The 23,273-nt window shown below is 32.5% G+C and overlaps 1 protein-coding gene across 6 annotated transcripts in view; it reads right to left on the bottom strand.

The window, feature by feature from the left end:
- RP2 (RP2 activator of ARL3 GTPase) overlaps positions 1 to 23,273 on the bottom strand; it is a 71,547-nt gene that overhangs the window by 27,168 nt on the left and 21,106 nt on the right. For all 6 annotated transcript variants that reach the window (XR_004232912.1, XR_004232910.1, XR_004232911.1 and 3 more), the window contains exons 2-4: positions 13,127 to 13,792; positions 12,886 to 13,000; positions 1,232 to 1,317 (exon numbers count right to left, since the gene is read on the bottom strand). Coding sequence is in view for 3 of the 6 variants with exons in the window: in XM_031959077.1 (XP_031814937.1) it covers positions 1,232 to 1,317; positions 12,886 to 13,000; positions 13,127 to 13,792 (867 nt within the window). In the remaining 3 variants the exon portion in view is untranslated. The remainder of the gene's footprint in view (positions 1 to 1,231; positions 1,318 to 12,885; positions 13,001 to 13,126; positions 13,793 to 23,273) is intronic.

Raw genomic sequence — 23,273 nt, forward strand, 5'->3', positions numbered from 1 at the left:
ATCCAGCATTGAAGAGGATAATGAATAATGGAATTGGTGTCAAAACAGTCTTCTGATCACTTTCTATGCTCTGGTCCTCAGGTTTCATTCCATGTTGTAAAATGAAGGAGCTGGACAAGATATCTTTCTTTAACTCAAAGAGTTAATTTACTTTATGCACTTTTTAAAAAAAATATTGATACATTTTACTTTATATATTTAAAACCATGATTCTGAGTCCATAAAAGCTTTGCCAAACTGCCTGAGAAGTATAGGGAACTCATACAAAAAAAAAAAAATTGAGAGCCCTTCCTTATGTTCTGATTCTTCACCCTAACATTCAAAACTTTCCTTCACAGGCTTTCAATGCTAGTCAAGATTTGGACATCCTATTTTGCTGAAACATATCATAATTATTTTTACCCTTACTCATAATATCCCTAATTTGGACTAGAAAATATTCTCCCTTATTTGCCTAGAAAAGTCCTACTTATCCTCCAAAGTTGAGCTAAAATTTCTTTCATGAAGACTTTCAGGACAACATATAGCCATCCACTCTTCCCACTCCCATGGACAACAAATACCCTTTTCTTATTATAATGTACCAAATTTTAGCTTTGGATTTTACTGACATTTATGATTACCCTGCTGGAGAACAGCTCCTTCAAATGTCCTATACCTCATGTCATAGTCCTACATTTCTCCTGTAAGAAAAATCCTCAGCAAACGTATTTGAAGAACTGAATCCATTTATAATTTACTTTCTAAATCATTTATTTATAGATAATACAAAGGCAAACTTTAGTTTGCTTTATAATAATTAAAATTCCAAATTAGGAAAATTCTGAATTAACTCTGAGGTTTTATTTACTTGAAGTAACAATGGTGTTACCTAGTATGAGGAAAAATTTTAACTGAACTATCAGCATGCTAAATCCGTTATCATTTCATACAATTTTCAAGAAATTGGGAGGCAATTGATAGAGTGTGCTTGGGTGCAAGTCCTTCCTTTAATTCACAATGGCTATGTGGGGGAAAAGTCACTTAATTTCACAGTGTTCTGGGCAAAACTCTTAAGCCTGGAAAATGCAGAAAAGGTACTGGCTTGTCCTGGTGAAACAATTTACTCACCAAGTATTCAATGTCAAACCAATGTCAAACTGGTTGACCAAATGTTAACTGGTCCCTAGGCCAAAATTTTTCAAAGACAATCCTTATCACTATTTTCCTGCAATTTAATACAATTTCTCACCTTGGTCCCATTGAATACATCATTTATGATGAGTTGGCATCCTTCTACTGCACCATCTCCATTAAACTCCAAAGCAATAACAGGACCTAGAAGAAAACCAAAGAACTATTAATGAAAAGTAATTAATATATATTTTTAAATTAGCTTTTCTTCTCTTCCCCAATGGAAATATGAAGCACTTTTAGGGCTGCAACATAAGGAAAAAGTGGTTGAAAGGGTATGAAGGATGATTATATTACATGGTTAAAGATTCTTTTATTTCTATCTTCAAATAATTAATGAAAAATGTATGCAAAGTGCTTTACAAACATTAAAGCCTTTATAAATATTAGCTATTATTACTACTACCTTTAATGGTAGGCACTAAAACATGATAAGCAACTTTCATGATGTGGTAGAACATTAAGTAATCCTAAGCTTGAATTTATGAGAGATATAAAAATGCCTAGATATCTCTAGTAAAATCAAATATTATAAAAGACAATGTAGAAAAAAATAGTGGGGAGAGTTACCCCTAATTCACAGAAAAACATGATGATTAGAAACAAATAGCACTTAAGGTTTTCATGTCTTGCTATGTACCAATGTACTGAATGCAAGCAAGAACCACAAATTTGAAACTTTTAATACAGTAAAATAAATATAACCTCAAAGTACTGGCAGGAAGAAAATGATGACTGATACATTTTAATGTAAGGATTTTATTCTGGATTCAAATCCCAGGTCTATTTACAAATCTGCATAATCCACTCTGGTCCTTTTTTTTTTTTTTTTTAAATGAAATGAGGGAGTTGTATTAAATAGCTTTTAAGGTCCCGTTCATCTTTAAATCTTTGATATTAAATATGACTTTAAAAGGAGTAGGAAGAGGCAGGTAGGCAGCACAGTGAATACACCACCAGTCCTGGAATCAGGAAGACTTGAGTTTAAATCCAGCCTAGACACTTACTGTGAGATCTGTAAGTCACTTAAGCCAACTGCCTCTTTCCCAAGGAGTGGGGAAAAAAGAAATCTTTGAAATAAACAAATCCTGAGGATAGAAACACCATGTGGATGAGGATAAAAGGAGAGAAAAATAATTTCTTCTTATATTATACCCAGAAGGGCAGGTTTGTGTCTTACTTATTTAATATTCTTATCATTTAACTGCCTAGTACATTATTATACACATAGTCATTTTGTAGAAAACTTATCTTCATAGAAATATATACCAGTCTAAATAGAGAAGATATGGGTGATACTTTTTTTAAACAATCAACAGTATTTTATTTTTCCAAATATAGTTTGCAACACTCATCCTTGTGAGACTTTTGTTTTCCAAAATTTTCCCTCCCTTCCTTATTTGCCCCCACCATAAGACAGCAAGTTATCTGTTATGCTAAACATGTGCAATTCTTTTAAACATATTTCCATTTCTGTCATTTTGTGCATGAAAAATCAGACCAAAAGGGAAAAAAAAACATGAGGAAAAAAAGAAAAAAACAATAAAAAAAAGATAAAAATACTATGCTTCAATCCACATTCAGTCTCCATAATTCTGTCTTCTGGATATAGTTGGCATTTTTCCTCCCAAGTCTTTTGGAATTATTTTTGGTTTACTGCATTGCTGAAAAGAGATGATCATCACATAACTTTGCTGCTAATGTATACAATGGGTACAATGTTGTCCTGGTTCTGCTCATTTCATTCAACATCACTTCATGTTAGTCTTTCCAGACTTTTCTTAGATGGCTGATACTTTTTTAATACAGATCACAAAGCTGGTACAAAAAGAGAAACACTAGTAATATAGAAAACTTCAATTCTTAAAATAGCTACTCAAAGTCTCACGCTGCTGGAAATATACACTATCTGACAAATTCTTCACCTGGCCTTACTGAAATTTCATCTCATGTAACAATTTTTCCTAACTACAAAAGGAAAGACTGCTTAAGTGGAATAAAAGATGCTTTAAAAAATGTGACAAGTTATCGCATAGAAAAGAAAAAGGGGCAATGTCCAAACCAATACTTTCCCTCTTGAAATCTCCACTGTGACCTGCACAGATGGAGAGCTTCAGGTTTTAAAAAGACAAGTACAAAAGCTAAAAGGACATAAAAACCAAGCAGTTACCACAGTGACTTGAACAAAAAGATTCTGAATAAATATGTTTTGATTTGGAGAATGAATACTATATGAATGGCACAAACCTATTAAGAATTATGTATAGGCAGGTTAAAGTGATAGAAAGCTGAAGTTTTTGAAAAATTTCAAGGGTATTAAAAACAACTTTATTTAGGTATATTCAGAGAAAGAAGGAGGGTCTGTCCTACTTTAGGTGAGAAACATAAAGAGATGTCAGAATTAGTCAATTTTTGTTTTGCTTCTGTCTTTTCTACCAACAAGACTGATCCTTACAATGGAAAGGTCAGACAAATATAATTTTAAAAAGAAAATCAATTCTTATTAAGGAAAATAATAAATTAGAGCAGATGTGACTATGAAGCTATTGTGAATAATCTAAAAAGAATTATGAATAAATTTAGTAGTGCCAAAAAGACTAAGGATAAGCAAATTATATGCTCCAATTTTCAAGGATAAAAGGTAGATATCAGAAGCTGGAACTTTTAGCCTGACTGACATCAACCTCTAGAAAATCATTAAACAGATTAGTCTTTGAACACATGGAAAGCAGTGATCACTAGAAATCTCTATTAGTTTGTTAAGCGTTTATGATTACCTAAATTAATCTCATTTCCTTATTTGATAAGGATATTAGGTCAGGGAATAAAATAAGATGTATTGTAGTTTGTGGCAATGTTTTTATACTGTTGAGGATAAATGGAGATATATGGGGATGGTTAACAGTACAGATAAGTACATAAGTACGTACATAAAATGTAAATAAGTACATCTGGATAAATGAGTGTTCCCAAAGATCTTGATTAATGGGTCAATATCAACCCAAGTATATAGAGAAGTGTGGCAGGATTCTAAGCTCAGCTTTTTCTGTTTGATATTTTTATCAATAACCTGAATGAAGATAAACAGCATACTTATTGTACTCACAGATGACAGGAACCTAAGAGGAAAAGCTAACACATTAGAAGATGAACTAGAATCATAATGAATAGATATAAAGTGCTCTGATTATATTTATTTTTAAAAGTTATCTTATTTTTACATCACATTCATTTTTGAATATACTTTTCTTCTACCCGGAGAGACAGCTCTTAAAACAAAGATTTTGAAAGAAAAAGAGCAGTTCAGCAAAATTAACAAACATATGGCCTGTGTTTGACAGTGTATCCAATAATTCACATCTATAGTCCCCTACCTCTGCAATGAAGTGGAGGAGGGACTTTATTCTTAACTTTTTCTCTTCTGCTTAATTTTTTTAATCCACTAGAAAAGTACAAGATGGGAAAAACCTGACTTAACAGCATTTAATATAGATCACTTGGAAGTTTTAATAGACAATCTAAGTCAAGAATGTATATATCTCTTCTCTCTACTCCGAATCCTAATGCAATCTTATGTAACATTAATGGAAGCATGATGTCAAAAAGGAAAGAGGCAAAAAAACTCACTCTATTCTACACTAGTCTTGACTACAACGGGAGTATTCTTTTCAGTAGTATGTGCCATATTTTAAAATGGCTATTGAAAAATCAGAGCCTATCCAAAGGTGAGCAAGATGATAACAGAACTGTCACATAACGAATAGCTGTCATCTAGAAGAGAGATTAGAAAACAAGAATCAATGAGTAGAAGGCAGAGTAAGAGAGATTCTGACTCACCATAAGGAAGAACTCTCGAATGATTACAGCTAGCCTATTTCATTATTGGACATCTGAGATTATAAATAATCAAGCAATAGCTGAAAAGTTGGATTAAATGATCTTCTAACTTTAAGAGTCTATGATTCCTTGACTAAATCACTTTAATTTCTATCCTTATTCATATACCCATAAAATTTTGTTCATTTCAGGAAAGGAGAAAAAAAGTTGTTTTGTTTTTTGATTTTAAATCAAAGCTATTATAAACAGCCCTTAATTATCCATGAGTAGATTACTCCTGTCAGCCTCAGGATTAGGCTGTATATCCAGCCATACCCTCTTCTACCAATAACAAAACCAAACCAAGAGGAAATTAACACCAGGCACCAAAAAGCAATGGTTGTCTGAAAGTAAGCCTCCAAGCTTAGACAGCTTTCCAAAGCTATATAAATTTTCTTTAGTCATCTCTTTGATAGTATCTACCCCTCCCTTTTCCTTCTATTACCATGAATAATAAAAGATGACTATACTTAACATTCTACTATAAAGGCCTAGTTATACTTTCTATTACAATTTCCTTATTTCAGTAAGTTAATTTTGGTTTCAAATTGAACTTGTCATGACTGGTGTCAAATTTTTAGCCAGAGTGTAATCATGAGCTGGCCAAAGAAAATATGTTCAATTTAATTCAACATGCATTTTATGAGTACTTGCTATGTGCCAAGCATTGCAATATGCACTATGAGACATAAAAATGATATACAAGACAATTTCTGCCCACAAGGAGTTCATAATCTTGTTGGGAAGACAAGTCTGGTACCATGAAATGATTAGGAAACAATGCCAGACAGGATGTAATTAACCATTAACCTATAATAAAGTATCAAAGCACATAGTACAGATAAGGACTATGTATAATATGAATAAAAATAATTAGGGTCTGCAAATTTGTCAGTTTTGGCTTCCTAGAGGGGAAGCTAGAAATGGACCTTTCACTAAAGAAGAAAAGAGATAGAAAAGACTATAAACCAATAAATACATATGAATAAAGTATAATAAATTTTTTGTATATTTCATGCAAATATATTTTAATGCAAAGTATATTTTTTATAAAGCATAGGACAAGGGTTTTCCAGGGAACTTAGTTTCTTATGTCACAATTTTAAAATATTACATCAGAGTATAACTTTGTACAGTATGATAAAATCAATGTCCTAATCCCTTTCCATAAAGAAATTAGCCTGGTTTCGTCCTGAAAGGCAAAAGAGGTATGGCAGCAATCTTTATTTTAACTCAGGGAACAAAGGTATAAGCTTAGCCTTTCCTGATACAAACTTCTGGTAGCCAATGGCATACAGATCTAGTTTCTTAATTATCAAAGAGCATAATAAAGTCCATCCCCAAGAAGAGTAGGTGCTTTTTAGACTTGCTAAACTGCTAAGATCTCCTAAATCAGGGGTCCTCAAACTACGGCCGCAGGCCAGATGCAGCAGCTGAGGACGTCTATCCCCCTCATCCAAGGCTATGAAGTTTCTTTATTTAAAGGCCCACAAAACAAAGTTTTTGTTTTTACCATAGTCCGGCCTTCCAACAGTCTGAGGGACAGTGAAAAAGTTTGAGGACCCCTGTAAGTCATCATACCTTCCTCCCTCTGCTGATCACACCTGATAAGAAGGATCTATCCAAGTTAAATATTAGAAAATCTCTGTTGAATCCTAATAGAAACATAAAAGTTGGGGTAAGTAAATCTTCTTTTTAAAAAAATGTTGAATAACTAATGGTAATATTAATATTGAATCTAAACCCAAATAATCCTGATGTGAGCCAGGGCAGCCTCTAATACATATTTGGTAAAATATGAAAAATTAAGACTTTTCTATGCTTAAAGATCTTAAAATTCTACTATCAAAATCTACAAAAACCAATCTGAAACAATGTTATACTCATAGCTATCATTAATCTACTAGGTAAACTTTATCCCTCAATATCCTTATTTATAAAGTGGATGTGCTATATGACATTTCCTTTGTTTCTCTCAAAAAAAACACAATATTACTCATCAAAAATAAATTTTAAAATATAGAAAACCACTACATTTCTTTTTAAATTTTTTGTAGAGAGAATGACATAGTAGTAAAGAAAACTTAAAATTTGGTACTTTCTCACTATTTTAGCATACCCATACAGCAATGATTGCACATTACAATGGTTAGCTTTTCATCATCTAGATTATTTAAGGGCTTACCACATTATACCAGCCACTAAAACAACTATGAATAGGGTTCCTTTTTTCTCAGAGAAACTAAACAGATAAGTGAACCATTTACATTAGGTCATAAAAGGAGAAGTAGTATAACTGGATGAATAGAGAGCCAACTTAGAAGACAGTATTGGGTTCAATTACCATCTCTAACACTGGCTGAGAGACCCCAGACAAATCAAATAACCTCAAAATGTCCTAAACAACTCTCTCAGTTCTGTAAGTTGATGATCTCCATTGGTAAAAGGAGGGAGTTTCCTCATCAGGAGATCTCAATAACAATGAAATCACTATCGTCACTGCTGTCATCCTCCCCAATCCTACTCTATAAATAAATTTACTGATATAGAGTATTTTTTATATGTGGTCTTAATCATACAAGAAAATTTTTAGTTTTTTTTAAACATGGTAATGATAAAACAGCAAAAGTTATAAAATACATAGTCAAAGAAAAAGAAAAGATAGTTGAAAAAACCAAGCAGATTTTTAGTCAGAAAATATTTCAGAGGTTGGGAGAATCGCAGATAATCTTTCAGGGAAAGGAGGAAAGAGACAGTGATCAGGGAAAGTGAAGGCATTCTAAAAGAAAGCTGTATCATGAAAAAGGTTCAGAATTGACTGCCCCATCAAATGAAAATAACAGCAGGATTTTGATGCTCATACAATAAATAAATATTGGGTTAAAACGAAGAGGTTGGTTGTGAATTGAGCATTTTCAGTGTTACTGAGAGTAGGAGGAAAGCTTGAATCAATAGAGAAATAAGAGTATGATTTTAATAAGCATTCCTACAGGGCACTACAGTAAATGCTTTCAAAGAAAGCCAGAAATTTCTCACTAAAATTTCCTGTTTACTATAGAAGAGGGAGAAAAAAGGATTTCAGTACTAGAGCCTTTTTTTTTTTTTTAAAGCATTACCTAGGTCCTCAAAATTCACAATAAATGTGAAACCTTCTGGAACAGACTATAATAATATTTTCATAACATCATTTACTGACAATGTTTAATTTTCAGTAAAAGGAGGCAAATATATTTCAATGGTGACCTTTTTTTTGTTCATAAACAAATGAGGAAGCTTCAAAGAGGCCTTTGAGAGAAATATCATATTGTTTTTCAAGACTACCTATTTGTCAAATGCTCATTTTTGAATCTATTTTTAAAAATTTCTTAAAAACATTATTTCAACAAAGAAATAAAGGGATCACTGACCACATTTTTGATATGAAATTTTCTCAAAAAGTATCTATGGCTAAATGTTCGATGAATGCAAAGAAAAAGATTATCTTTAAAGGATAATATCAAATCACCTTTATTCCTTAAAGTGATTTTATTTATGTTTGCTTATTTATATTAGAATAGTAGAAATTAACTTCAAGCACTTACCATTAGCTCCCCTAAAAATTAAAATTATTCTTTCCAACAAAGAAGCTTCTAATATTTAGTCAATTTCATTTTTATTTCTACAGACAAGAAATAACTCTTTACTGATGTTAGTTGTTCTTAAACTAGCTTTCTATGAAAAATCAAACCACCAACTTGCTAGGACAAAAATCAAAATTGATACAAACAAAAGGGATTAAAAAAGGTAGCACACAATTAAAACAACTCCAATCTGACCTGTTTAAACTATTGTCTAAAAATGGGAAAGAAATGACAAAACTGGATATCAATCCAAGTTATTCTAACATTTCCTAATTAGTTTGACTACTGTAATTCAATTGTCTATTAAAATGAACAATAGAGCCTACAACCTACTCCAATTAGCAATGACCTCCCCTGTAAAGCAGAAAAACAACACCCAAGTGCAACACTGATCAAGAATAGAAACTTATCTGTAGAAATCTTACAGAAAACAAAATCTTACATATATCTTAGAGAAAAATGGTCATAGATTGTAAGTAGTATCATTTAATAAAACTGAGAAAATTGCAGGATGAATAAGTATAGCTCAAATTGTTGCAAGAGTTTTCGGTTTGTTTGGTTTTTTCTTTTTCTTTTTTTATTATCTGGGTCTAGCATGGTCATTCATTGTGAGGAATCACCTAAATCAGATCAGACTTTCCTCATAGTATATTAAATTAGCCGAGATTCCAAATAATTTTGACCAATAAGAAATGGGATAAAAGAATATTACCAGATTATGCCTTCTTAATGTTAAATGAAACTGGATCCGATGTTATCTTTGTTATTTATCTTTGAAATATAAATCTTACAAATGTATCTGACACTTTTTTCACTTTGTGGCTGTACAGTCTTTTTTCATTTCTGACAAAGGTTCTTCTATCTTTTCTTTTTTTCTTTCTTTTTAGAAAATCTCTGTTCATTGCTCAAAGTAAGAACTGTGGGCCTATACTAAAACATATCATAAAATTTACCTCTTAGATCTTTGTATTGATTTTTGTATTAAAAGTGTCAATTAGTATCTATCCAGGAATGTGGATCCCTAAATAGTATTTTCATCTTTTTTGTTATTGTTTGCATGCTTTTTTTCCTTCATTTTTCCCCTTTTTGATTTGATTTTTCTTATGCAACATAATAAATTTGGAAATATGTATAGAAAAATTTCACATGTTTAAACACATATTAATTTATTTGCTTCTGGGAGGGAGAAAAGAGGGAGAAAAATCTGGAACACAAGGTTTTGCAAGGGTGAATGTTGAAAACTATCTTTGCATGTATTTTCAAAATAAAAAGTTATTAAGAGCTTCTAGATAACCAAGCTATAAATTGTAGAGAATAGTTAGAATTCTGTAGAGGGTCACAGACAGTGGGGGAATTCTGGGTGAGGTAAAAGACCCTTCAACCCAGTGGGAACTTGCTAACAATGCCTAGTTTGACTCCCCATCTCCCCTAAGGGCCCTCAGCCTTCCCAAGAAATCAGGAGGCGGTGACAACCTGTATTGTGATTGAAGCAGAATGATATCAGGTGGAAGAGTGATACCAGGTGGCAAACTACATACAATAGCAAGTCATTTATGTGGTCCCACATGCATAGTATATACTTAGCACATGCCCAGTGTTTTTGTTACATAAGAATATGAGGGTATAAAAAAGGGAAAGACAACTTGGAATAAACAAACTCCATTTTCCCACCGTCCTCAGAAGTCCGTTCTCATCACTTCTCCACTAGGATGGGATATTTTAATCAACCTGGTGTGGGGGTTCTAGAAAGCACAGTATATTTTGTCAACCCAATTTGGGGGCTCTAGAAAAAAAATCATGACACAACAGAATCCAATGACATTGGATTCTTATTGGAGAGCTTTCTCCACTAAGTAAGTGATAAGTCCAGTAGTCCCTATTCCTATGCTATTCTTTTCAAGAGCTAACATAATTAGTAAAATATTAATATTCTACTGAAAGAAAAAAAATTGAACATTTATATGAAAATTTCAGGTCAAAGAAGATTCAAGATCCCTCTTGAATGGCTAAACTTAGTAATAGATCAAATTCAACTGATAATTACTACCCAGACTTGTAAACAGAAAAATGCCTTTCCAGAACTTTCCACAGAGTGAATATTCTTAAAATGGTAAAAACATTGCTTATCGGAAATTATGTGTGTGGTGGAAAAAAAAAGAGGGTGAAATAAGGCCATTCTGTTTCTCTCAGCAGTATTTAATTTCTAATTTAATCTCAAGATAGTTCTTTTTTCCCCACTATTTGGCATAAAAGAAGAACAACAATATAAAAGTAGTATTTGCCAGTTTAAATGAATTCAACTGAGAGCTTCTGGAAGAGAAAATTATCTATTTCCCCATTTAGCTCTATTCCATTTGACATAGGAATGAGGCAATTTACCAAACTAAAGTAAACACAAGAAAAAAACAGGAGCAAGTAGTTTATGATAAATTTATGGTAAGTAGGTGTAGTTTACAATAAATGATCAAATTTGGATTTTGATTATTTCTTTTAAAGAATATGTAAATTACTTAAAAATCATGTATTTCTTAAGCTACAAAATCTAAAAATCATAAAATGTAAAGCTTGAATTTAGGCTTATTATTCCTATTAACTACCTCCAATAATAGAGCTAAATATAGTACATTCAAGTGGGAAAGAGTTTTCAGAGTCTTTTCACAATTCTAGGAGTTGAAAAGAAGATTGGAATATATTCAGGTCAGTTCCTGAAAGACAGATAATATGGTCTACATATGGAAAAATAATATGGTTTACAGTTTCAAAAGCTTCATGAGTTGTCACTAAAAATATAAAATAAATAAAAATAAAAATCAAGTACCTACATATCTACTTTTCAAGGAGAGGCTAAAACATATTCAAAGATAGCCAGCCAGTCTGTTCTTAATCATCCTTAAGAGTTCTTAATACCTTAAGAGTTAAATTTGAGATATTACTGCTATGCAGAACTCCCAATGGCATAGCTCCTCTAACAAAGCAAGTCAGTCCCTCTTTTCAAATTACTGTCAGAGAGTTGATTATATTATCATTATTGACATACATGTCATTCAGTTAAATCTCTATATGACTATTCATTTGAGCACTTATCAGTGTTCCAAACAAATTAAAGCACATTACAAATTTGCCCTGGAATATCAAAAGATGGCTGATAAAATTTAGATGAATCAAAAAGATTTTTAAACATTCTCTCCCTCCCTCATAAGCAACTAACTAAAATGAACTCTAACTTTTATCATGAAAATGTCACTTGCAAAACAGACATCCCAATTCTTATTTCAATGTGCACAAAAGACATTTTTCCAAAACAGAATTTCATGGGAAGATCTGCTGCTTAAGAAACATTACTTTGTGAGACAAGTGTACAATGGCAATTTTAGATATGCCAAGAATTGTCATATATATATATATATACACATAAAACATATATTTTCAAGTTTGACATATTAGTATTCTTATGTCTTTCAAAGTTTAGACTCTGTAGAGGGCTGAAACTCTTTGAAAGGTAGGATAGTAACTCTCTTGAATGGTTGCACTGAGGTCGGTTCAAGCACTTAGGGTTAATTACTGATTGGACAATACTCTATGGGCATATGCTTGAAAAATGGTCCTTCCCACTATCCTGTGCTGGCTCAACGATTGGTGTATACAGAGGACTGCAGGCGGGACTAGGGGGTGGAGTAAGACGAGCCAGAGTCATTTTGCGGTGGATGAGGAAAAAGGCGGTTGTGGAGATTCTCTTCCATCCTCTTCACTTCTACTCCTAAAGACCAAGAATAAAGACTAAGGACTTTTGCTTATCCTGACTCTGGTTGATTCTGAGGTATCCTGGGTGCCAGGGCAGAAACTTTATTATCTTTTGCCAGTTCTACAGCATCCCAATATAATATGTGTCAATTTTTCAGTAAGGAAATTACAGTGGTAAGGTGTTTCATTTCTTAACACAATAGAAAAAAAGGAAATCACTACCTCACCACCAGTTAAGAAAAGCTTTCTGAAGGACAAAGAATTTCACAAGTTTTAAACAATTATAAGGAGATAACTTGGAAGAACTGAGGAAAGGAAAAATATTCAAGGCAATTCCACAGAATCAGAAATTAGTCCAATGGGTAATATATGTATATACAAGAATGGAAGTGGATTGGCTCCTGTTAAAATTACCATAAAATACCTTTATGTATAATTAGATTTCCCGACAACATTTTAACCCCTCCAGTTTTACCTTTGTCTAGTAAAGGAATGAAATCAGGCGCTTTTCCTCGGAAAATTCTCTGGGCATCCTCAGGTTTCATTGATACTTCCTTTGTCTGAACCAGCAAAAAACTTCTGCTAAGCATCTATTGAAAATAAATATTTAGATTTTAAAATGGCTACCAAATACTACTAAGTTGAGAATAAAAATGTGACTTACTTTTAATGGTATTTTGTGATAAAGTTAGTTGAGAAAAAGAAAAAACTCTCACCTCGTCAATTAGTTTCCGGGCATTTGCAGTAGTATAATCACCAGCAAATAAAACAGCCAAACAGGATTCTTCACTAATCTTCTGCCTCTGACCCCGAGTTATTGGAACAATGCTCTTACTGGCATCTGTAGATATTCGTACAGCTTTGAGCTCTTCAAGAGTAGGTAGAGGAACACAGTCCTGAACCACTGCATCCTCTGGCAGGAGGCTCCAATTGTTTTCTCCTGACACAGGTGTAAAGTCGTGGACATTACTCCATGTGTTATTGAAGATGCTTAGTCCTGCATCTTTGAACTGAAAAGCTAGCTCAGGATAATAAAACTGAAAACATCCAAACTTGATATTTGCTGAGGATTCAATAATGGGTTGTGTGGCACAAGACAAGAAGACTTCTAGCTTTCTACAATCCCGAGTACGAAACTGCTGGCAGGCTACTATGCATTTGCAATCTCGGCAATTCCGGAAAAATACACTTCCTTTTACAGGTCCCAGAAAGATTCTGCAGCTTGTACAGTCATCAATAGTGATTGTAGCAGAGTGATCAAAGATGTAGATGTTGCAGTTCTCACAGTCTTGAATGACGAACTGCTGTCCTGCAACTTTACCAGGTAAGCGACCTACTGTTTCATTCTTCAAGCCATTAAACATATAGTCTTTTGGATCAATCTGGAACAAAAAAAACACAAAGTTTCAAATCTAAATGTTATTGAAAAAAAAGGTGGAAATTTAGTGTTTTGTTTCCTTTTTTTTTTTTAAGTGTAAGGTTACAAATAAAAACTAAGCCACCTTCTGATTTTACTCACCTCCCAAAGCAGTCTGGACCCCACAGCCACAGGATTTACCCTAGAATCCCTTTATATTGATATCCCCCTGTATCTATTTTGGTAATCTGCAATCCTGAGTAACTCACTCTCCATTTCTTGTTTTTTTCAAAAATAAAATCGCTAAGGGTAAGAACTATTATTTTTGTCTTTGTAGTCCCAACACCCAACCCCGTCTTTTGCTTTAATTAATAATTTTTAAATGTAAGAGAGTGCTTAATGTTGCTAAAGAAAGTCACACAAATCATCATGATTAAATTCAATACAAGTTCTCTGCTACTCAATCAAAAAAGAATTTAGGTACCTACTATGTGCCAGGCATTGTACAATCCTCAACTCATTTCTTTCAGTATATTTTTTAAAAGAATATACAAAGCTCTGGGAAGAATACTTCAACATCAATGAAGTGATAAAGTGGAAATAAGTCAATTTGAGTTTCAGTTCTCTTAAAGCTTTATAGTCTTATAGAGAAATACAATAAAAATAATTATAACACAAAATGTAACATAAGTTTCTAAGTATAAACAAAGACCTATAAACAGTTTGAAGGAGAGACCACATGCAATTGAGAGGGGAAAAACACCGAGGAGGTACCACATGAACAAGACATGAAATGCCAAGAAAAATTTTAATGAAAATAGGGAAAGAAGACAAGGATATTCCTAGAACAAGTCAAGGCTTGAAAGTTGAAAAGAAGGAACAGATAGTTCAATTTGGATGGGGCATAAAATATAGAGAAAGTAGTGTAAGGACTTTTGAAAGGTACGATGGTACCAGATTATGGAGAACTTTGAAAAATGGGCCAAAAAAGTTTGGACTTTGTTCTATAAGTAACACAAAGCAAAATGAAAGTGAATAGGAGTAACATGATTAGATCTTTGTAAAAGGAAGATTAATCAGGCAGTACCAGCTTCAACCTGTTAACATCTTATAACATTCCTGCTAACACCTATTAGATTTTTCTTGCCTCAAAACCCAACTGAGACCCTTTTACTTTCAAGATAACTGTGCCTCCTGATTTAACAAGAAGTAAATCCTTTCTACATAATCTATTTCAAAACTTCTCTTCCTATTTTTACAAATATCCTTCCTTCTTTATAAAACTAAACCTTTCCACCTGGGTCTTTGACCCATCCCCTTTCTCCCCGAATCTTTTTGCCTACAAACATAATCCCCTATAAAAACAAAAACAAAAACAAAAACAAAAAACTACTTCCTTCAAGCCAATTAAGCATTTATCTCACTTTCTCCTTTTATCATCCAACTCAAATAAGACATCTTTACCATTCTAACATAATAATGCTCTCCCCCATCACCAATGACCATCACAAAATTCAATGTTTTTTTTTCTTAAGCTATGCTGGTAGCAAGAAAAGGAACGATAAAAGAATATTATTATTTGAGATGAATGGATTAATAAGAGATGAAAAAGCAATAGAACTAATATAATTCTGTTCATTTCTTCAATCAAGAATAATCATCTCTAAATTGGCTAAAGAAAAGAGAAAATGGTTGAAGAGGGGTTGAAAGTCCAAATTGATCAGAGGATATTCAGAGAACAACTATCTATTTTTCATTAATTGAAGAAACCTAGCCCAGGAAAACAATGAGTTTCTTGTTCTCTTAAAGCTTTATAGTCTTGTAGAAAAATACAATAAAAAATAATTACAACACAAAATGTAACATAAGTTTCTAAGTATAAACAAAGAGATGAATGGATCAATTTGGGGTGCAGTTAGGTGGCACAGTGGATAGAGAGCATCAGCCCTTAAGTCAGGAGGACCTAAATTCAAATCTGGTCTCTGACACTTATACTTCCTAGCTGTGTAATCCTGGGCAAGTCACTTAACCCCAAATGCCTCAACAAAGAAAAAAAGAAAAGAAAAGAAAAGAAAAGAAAAGAAAAGAAAAGAAAAGAAAAGAAAGAAAGAAAAAGAAATCTGGAGATTGTTTACTGCCTTTCTCTATGTTCTATAAGATCAGAGGTAGAAATATCTTATTGATTTTCAAGGAGAAGGAAAATCTTCTACAAGTCAATAAGTTTAATATTGATTTTTAGAAACTAAGAATATATATTATTTTAAAGAATAAGTACTTAGAAAATAAAGAGATGATCACTAGAAGCTAGCACAGGCTTATTTTTTATTTAAGTTTTTTATTCTCAAAACATATGCATGGATAATTTTTTAACACTCTCACAAAACATTGTGTTACAAGTTTCCCCTCTTTCCCCTACCCCCTCCCTTAGATGTCAAGTAATCCAATTTATGTTAAACATGTGCAATTCTTTTATACATATTTATACAATTATTTTGCTGCACAAGAAAAATTAAATCAAAAAGGGAAAAAAATGAAAAAGAAAACAAAATGCAAGCAAAAAGAATACAAACGCTATGTTATGATCCATGTTCAGTTTCCACAGTCCTTTCTCTGGGTGGTGATGGCTCTCATCATCACAAGATCACTAGAACTGGCCTCTACCATCTCAATGTTAAAAAGAGCCACATCAATCAGAAATGATCTTATAATCCTCTCATTGCCGTGTACTCTCTCCTGGTTCTGCTCATTTCACTTAGCATTAGTTTATGTAAATCTTTCCAAATCTTTCTGAGATCATCCTCCTAATTGTTTCTTACAGAACAATAATATTCCATAACATTCATATATGGTATATTCTCTTATTCAGCCATTCTCCAATTGATGGGCATCCATTCAGTTTCCAGTTTCTAGCCACTACAAAAAGGGCTGCCACAAACATTTTTGTACATGTGGGTCCCTTTCCCTTCTTTAAGATCTCTTTGGGATATAAGCCCAGTAGAAACATTGCTGGATCAAAGGGTATATGCACAGGTTGATAGTCTTTTGGGCATAGTTCCAAATTAGCACAGCCTTATTAAAAGCCATGCCAATCTAACTCCACTCTCTTTTTTGAGAGAGTTGATAAAATGGAAGATTAGAAATGGTCCACATTCATTCTCAAATAATAAGAATGACACATACAGCAGAGGTTCTTAATCATGGATATATGGATGTTTAAAAATTATATTTTGATAAATATTGTATTTTAATTTTACTGGTTACCCTGCTACTATGCATTTTATTTTATGTCTAAAACCATATTTGGAAAAGGAGAACATAAGCTTCATTAGATTGCCAAAGAGGACCAAGACATAAAAAAAAGTTAAGAACTAAGAATATGATGATAGCTGCTTTTATCATACCCATTTTAAAGATTCTGAAACTCTGGCAAGTAGATATAAAGTAACTTGTAATCATATTGTTAATAAATGCCTCAGCCCAACTCTTCCTGACTTCACATCTGCAACATTACTATGTATTACTATGTAGCTATGTTTTTGCTTAATTCTACAATGTACAAATATTCAAATGGATTTTGTCTTGTAGGCAAGATACAGATAATTGTTTTGGATGATCATGAATGAAATTAAGAAACAACAATGTGTGGTTATTGGTGGATCAATGTTAACTTGGAAAGAACTTTTAGTCAGTCTTTGGCATCTATCCTTGACAATTAGATCTAGAGGCCTTAGAGATCATTTTAGTTCACACATGAATACATTTTCACATGAATAAGGTAAGGCAGAAAGAAGGTTAAGTTAGCTGCCCACGGTCACATAGGTAATAGGATAAAAAGTTTAAAAAATCTTCAAATAAATTTTTGTCATGACCTTTTAAAATTTTATATTTATGCTAGTTCAGAACTCCTTCCCCTAGCCCTTCTAGAGAACTAGCCTATTAATAAAGTTTGTTTTTAACTATGCTCAAAAAGTTATCAAACTGTGCATACCCTTTGATCCAGCAGTGTTACTACTGGGCTTATATCCCAAAGAGATTATAAAGAAGGGAAAGGGACCTGTATGTGCACGAATGTTTGTGGCAGCCCTCTTTGTAGTGGCTGGAAACTGGAAAGTGAATGGATGCCCATCAAATGGAGAATGACTGAATAAGTTGTGGTATATGAATATTATGGAATATTATTGTTCTGTAAGAAATGACCAACAGGATGATTTCAGAAAGACCTGGAGAGACTTAAAAGAACTTGATGCTGAGTGAAATGAGCAGGACCAGGAGATCATTATATACTTCAACAACAATATTATATGATGACCAGTTCTGATGGACCTGGCCATCCTCAGCAATGAGATCAACCAATCATTTCCAATGGAGCAGTAATGAACTGAACCAGCTACGCCCAGAGAAAGAACTCTGGGAGATGACTAAAAACCATTACATTGAATTCCCAATCCCTATATTTTTGCCCACCTGCATTTTTGATTTCCTTCACAAGCTAACTGTACAATATTTCAGAGTCTGATTCTTTTTGTACAGCAAAATAACAGTTTGGTTATGTATACTTATTGTGTATCTAATTTATATTTTAATATATTTAACATCTACTGGTCATCCTGCCATCTGGGGGAGGGGGTGGGGGGGTAAGAGGTGAAAAATTGGAACAAGAGGTTTGGCGATTGTTAATGCTGTAAAGTTACCCATACATATAACCTGTAAATAAAAGGCTATTAAATAAAAATAAAAAAATAAAGTTTGTTTTTAAAATTTTTTTTAATAGAAAAGGAAAAGAAAATCAGCATCACTGATCAAATACATTGGAAAAAATCTAAAAACATGCAATGTCAAACACCTGTGGGCCTCATACCATCACAAAGAGGATAACTTCTCATATTTCTTCTTTTGAGTCATGTTTGATCTTTAGCATTTTGTTTCAGTTCAAATTTTTGGTATGTGGTTGTTCTTTCCATTACATTATTGTAGTTACTCTGTGTATACCACTATTGTTGTCATCATTATTGTTGTTACTTCATGATGATCTTTTCATGCTTCTGTATTTAATCACATATATCATTCCTAATAGCACAATAATATCCCATTACATTCAGTACCACAATTTGTTTAGCTACCTCCCAGTCTGTAGACATTTATTTTGTTTCCAATTCTTTGCTTTTCAACAAAGGGCTATTATAAATGTTTTGGTATATATGAGATAGGGGTGTGTGCGTGTGTGCGTGTGTGTGTGTGTGTGTGTGTATGTGTGTGTTTATTTCATTGATGGCTTTCCAGAACTGGAGTCTCAAAGAATATGCCATTTTGGTTACTTATTTGCAAAATTCTAAATTGATATTCCACCATAGTTCTATCAACAATGTATTCATGTGCTTATCATTCCACAACCCCATCCAACATTTGATATAATTTTTTGTCATCTTTGCCAATTTGCACAGTATGAATAAAACAGGTTGTTTTTAATAATATTTAATAAAAGCTATCATTTCTATAGCACTTACTATGTTACAGCTTCATGCTAAGAACTTTACAAATATATCATTTAATTCTCACAACTTTGGGAGGTAGGTTCTATTACTATGTCTATTTTGTAGATGAGAAAACTGAGGCAAACAGAGGGTTAAGTGACTTGCCCAGGATTGTGTCTTTTTTACCTGAGAAATTTTTATGTGATTTTTGTATATAGGTATATAAAATGGGTACATAAAATAAACACTAACTAATAAATAAATCATAATTTTGAGATCCCCACAATCAGTTATGAGACCCCATAGGAGTCACAACCCAGTTTAAGAATCTGGAAATAAGAAAATGCCTGAATATATTACGCTATATGAAAGTGACAGAATATTAGTAAGCTCTAAGAAACGATGAAAAGAAGTGCTTTCAGGAAACCTAGAAGACCTGTGTAAACTGATACAAAGTAAACAAAATAGAATCAGAACAATCTGAACAATAATGGCAATACAATAAAGAAACTTTCAAAGACTTAGTAAACTCATTGACACAATGATCCACCAGAAATGCAAAGTACTCATGATGAAAAATGCAATATCTACTTCTAGATGGAAAAAAATGCATATGGAAGCCTATTTTCTTTTCTTTTTCCTGTTTTTTTTTTTTTTTTTTTTGGTAGGACAAATGGAACATAGCTAATGTAGAAATTTGTTTTGCATAACTATTTGTAAAGGGTTTTTTCTTGTCTTCTCAATGGGTAGGGCAGCGAGAAGGAGAAAATTTGGGGAAAAATTTTTTTTTTAATTTTTAAGGAGTTGCTAAAGTTTAAAAAGGAAAAAAAGAAAAAGACCCTATGACTAACCTAATGATGGGCTCTTCTATACTTCACACCTCAAGCATAGATATAGAATCCATAATCCAACTTTTATAGTCCATTGCTCAAAGCCCGTAGGCTGATAGGACCTAAGAAAATTGTTTTTTCAATATTTAAAACACTTAAGAACCCAGGATACCTTCATAAAATATCAGAACAGAATTTTAGAGGCAATGTATAGCCAAGTGATTTAGCCATATTATACAATAACTCAAGAGCTTGTGGGAAATCTAATCCCAACTTTAACTGAAAAGCTTTTAAGTTTAAGTCCAAAACCAACTTCAGCTAAAATCTACTTTATATGAACATGTATACACAAAGGTATGTGTACATGCATGCATATACGTGTTTTTGTTTATATGCAGGTTATGTGTTTTATGTGTGTGAATGAATAATATCTTCATGAGTTTTAATTTAGAGTTAACTTTTACCTTTGATATACATTAAACTCTATTACCAATTGTTCCACATTTTCAATTTTTATCTGAAGACGATATATTGTACTATTTCTCTCTCTTTTTTTTTTAATTTAATAGCCTTTTATTTACAGGATATATGCATGGGTAACTTTACAGCATTAACAAATTGCCAAACCTCTTGTTCCAATTTTTCACCTCTTACCCCCGCACCCCCTCCCCTAGATGGCAGGATGACCAGTAGATGTTAAATATATTAAAATATAAATTAGATACACAATAAGTATACATAACCAAAACGTTATTTTGCTGTACAAAAAGAATCAGACTCTGAAATATTGTTATTGTACTATTTCTCAAGAATAACTATAAACGTTATCTACAACTAACCTTATTAGATCGACATTATTTTAAGATATTTCAAATAAAAAATACATGTATGTGTATATCTATGTACTCATAAACATATAACATTCACACATATAACTGTGTAGTATGTATGGGAATACACATACTTCTAAATTCCAGTAGATGGGCCATAATTACTGATATAAGTAGTCAGTATTCAAAAATACTCAATCTGTACTATAGTACAGCAAATATTATTTATGTCATTCATTCTTTAATGATTTTTCAGTAATATATTAATGAAAATGATGTGGTCAAAGAAAGTGCACTGTTTAAAAAAAAGAACGTATACATGCTATTTTCAGAAACTACAAAAGCAGAAGTAATAATCTAATAAGAAGTTGAAACATAATGATAATATCTTTTGATAAGACTGTACATTTTTAAAAATAATAAGATTAACTATTATTTAGAAAAATACAAATTAAAACAACTCTGAAGTACCATCTCACATTTATCAGATTGGCTAAGATGACAGGAAAAGATAATGATAAATGTTAGAGAGGATGCATTATTGGTGGAGTTGTGAAATGATCCAACCATTCTGGAGAGCAATTTGGAATTATGTCTAAAGGGCTATCAAAGTGTGCAAATCCTTTGATCTAGTAGTTCCACAACTGAATCTGTATCCCAAAAAAATCAGAAAAGGGGGAAAAGGACTTGTGCAAAAAACGTTTTATGGTAGCAAAGAACTAGAAAATGAGTGAAGGCGCATCAATTGAGGAATGGCTTCATAAGTTACAGTATATGAAAGTAATGGAATATTATTGTTCTATAAGAAATGACGAACAGGCTGATTTTAGAAAAGTCTGGTAAGACTTATATGAACTTATATCAAGTGAAGCAAGCAGAACCAAGAAAACATTGTCCACAGCAAGAGCAAAACTGTATGATGATTAACTATAATTCACTTGATTCTTCTCAGCAATTTAGTGATCCAAAGCAATTCCAATTAACTTTGGATGGAAAATTCCATCTACATCCAAAGAGATAATTATGGAACCTAAATGCAGATTGAAGCATATTATTTTCACCTTATTTTTTATTCTTAAAGTTGTTCCCTTTTGTTCTGATTTTTCTCTCCCAACATGATTCATAGGAAATGTTTTTTAAAAATGTACACAGATAACCTAAAATTTTTAATTTAAATTTAAAATAAAAATTTTAAAAATTGGAAAATTTCCACCTCTTGCACAGATGTTCTCTGTAAAAGGAGAGGGGCAGCTAGGTGGTGCAGTGGATAGAGCACCAGCCCTGAAGTCAAAAGGACCAGAGTTCAAATTTGACCTCAGACACTTAACACTTCCTAGCTCTGTGACCCTAGGGCAAGTCACTTAACTCTAATTGCCTTTAAAAAAAAAAAAAAAAAAAAAAAAAAAAAAAACTCAAAAGAAAACCTTTCCTTTCTTTTTTGTTTGTCAACAGATTTGTAAATTGCAATGGTATTTTTAAAAAAAATAGCATACAAAGTAATATTAAAAAAAAAAAAAGAATTTTCAAACTATGGAACTTCATGTCATCCAAAATGGCTTAAAATAATTCAAGAAGTTATTGTGGGAGGTAATGCAGTTTTAATGGACAGAGCACTAGATTTGGAATAAAAGGACAAGGTCTGATTTGAACTTCTGACATTCTACATAATCTACATGACCATGGACAAGCCACTTAACCTGTCAAGGCTCCAGTGTCATCTATAAAGTGAATAGGTAAGGCTAGATAGATGGCTTCCTAATTTCTTTCTGGCTCTATCATCCTATGATCCATTTGATAAAATTTTAATAAATTGCCATGAAAAATTTTTAATTAATATAAATGGATTGTCAAAAGGAACCCGGATTTGTTCTAATTTACAAACATTTAGGCCAGTAGACAATGGAACTTTTAAAAATTTATTTAATTTTTATATATCTTGCAAATTCTCTCTTTTTTTTTTAATTGAAGCTTTTTATTTTCAAAACATATGCAAGGATAATTTTTCAACACTGACCCTTGCAAAATCTTGTGTTCTAATTCCTGTCTTTTCCCCAATCCCTCCCCTAGATGGCAAGTAATCCAATATATGCTAAACATGGTAAAAATATATGTAAAATCCAATATAAGCATACATATTTATCTTGCTGCACAAGAAAAATCAGATCAAAAAGGAAAAAAATGGGAAAGAAAATCAAATTCAAGCAAACAACAAAAAGTGAAAATGCTATGTTGTGATCCATGCTCAGTTTCCACAGCCCTTTCTCTGGGTGTAGATGGCTCTCATCATCACAAGATCATTGGAACTGGCCTCAATCATCTCATTGTTGAAAAGTCAGGTCTATCAGAATTGATCTTTGTATAATCTTGTTGCCGTG

Source organism: Sarcophilus harrisii, chromosome 3 (genome assembly GCF_902635505.1).
Source record: "Sarcophilus harrisii chromosome 3, mSarHar1.11, whole genome shotgun sequence".
Lineage (NCBI taxonomy): Eukaryota > Metazoa > Chordata > Mammalia > Dasyuromorphia > Dasyuridae > Sarcophilus > Sarcophilus harrisii.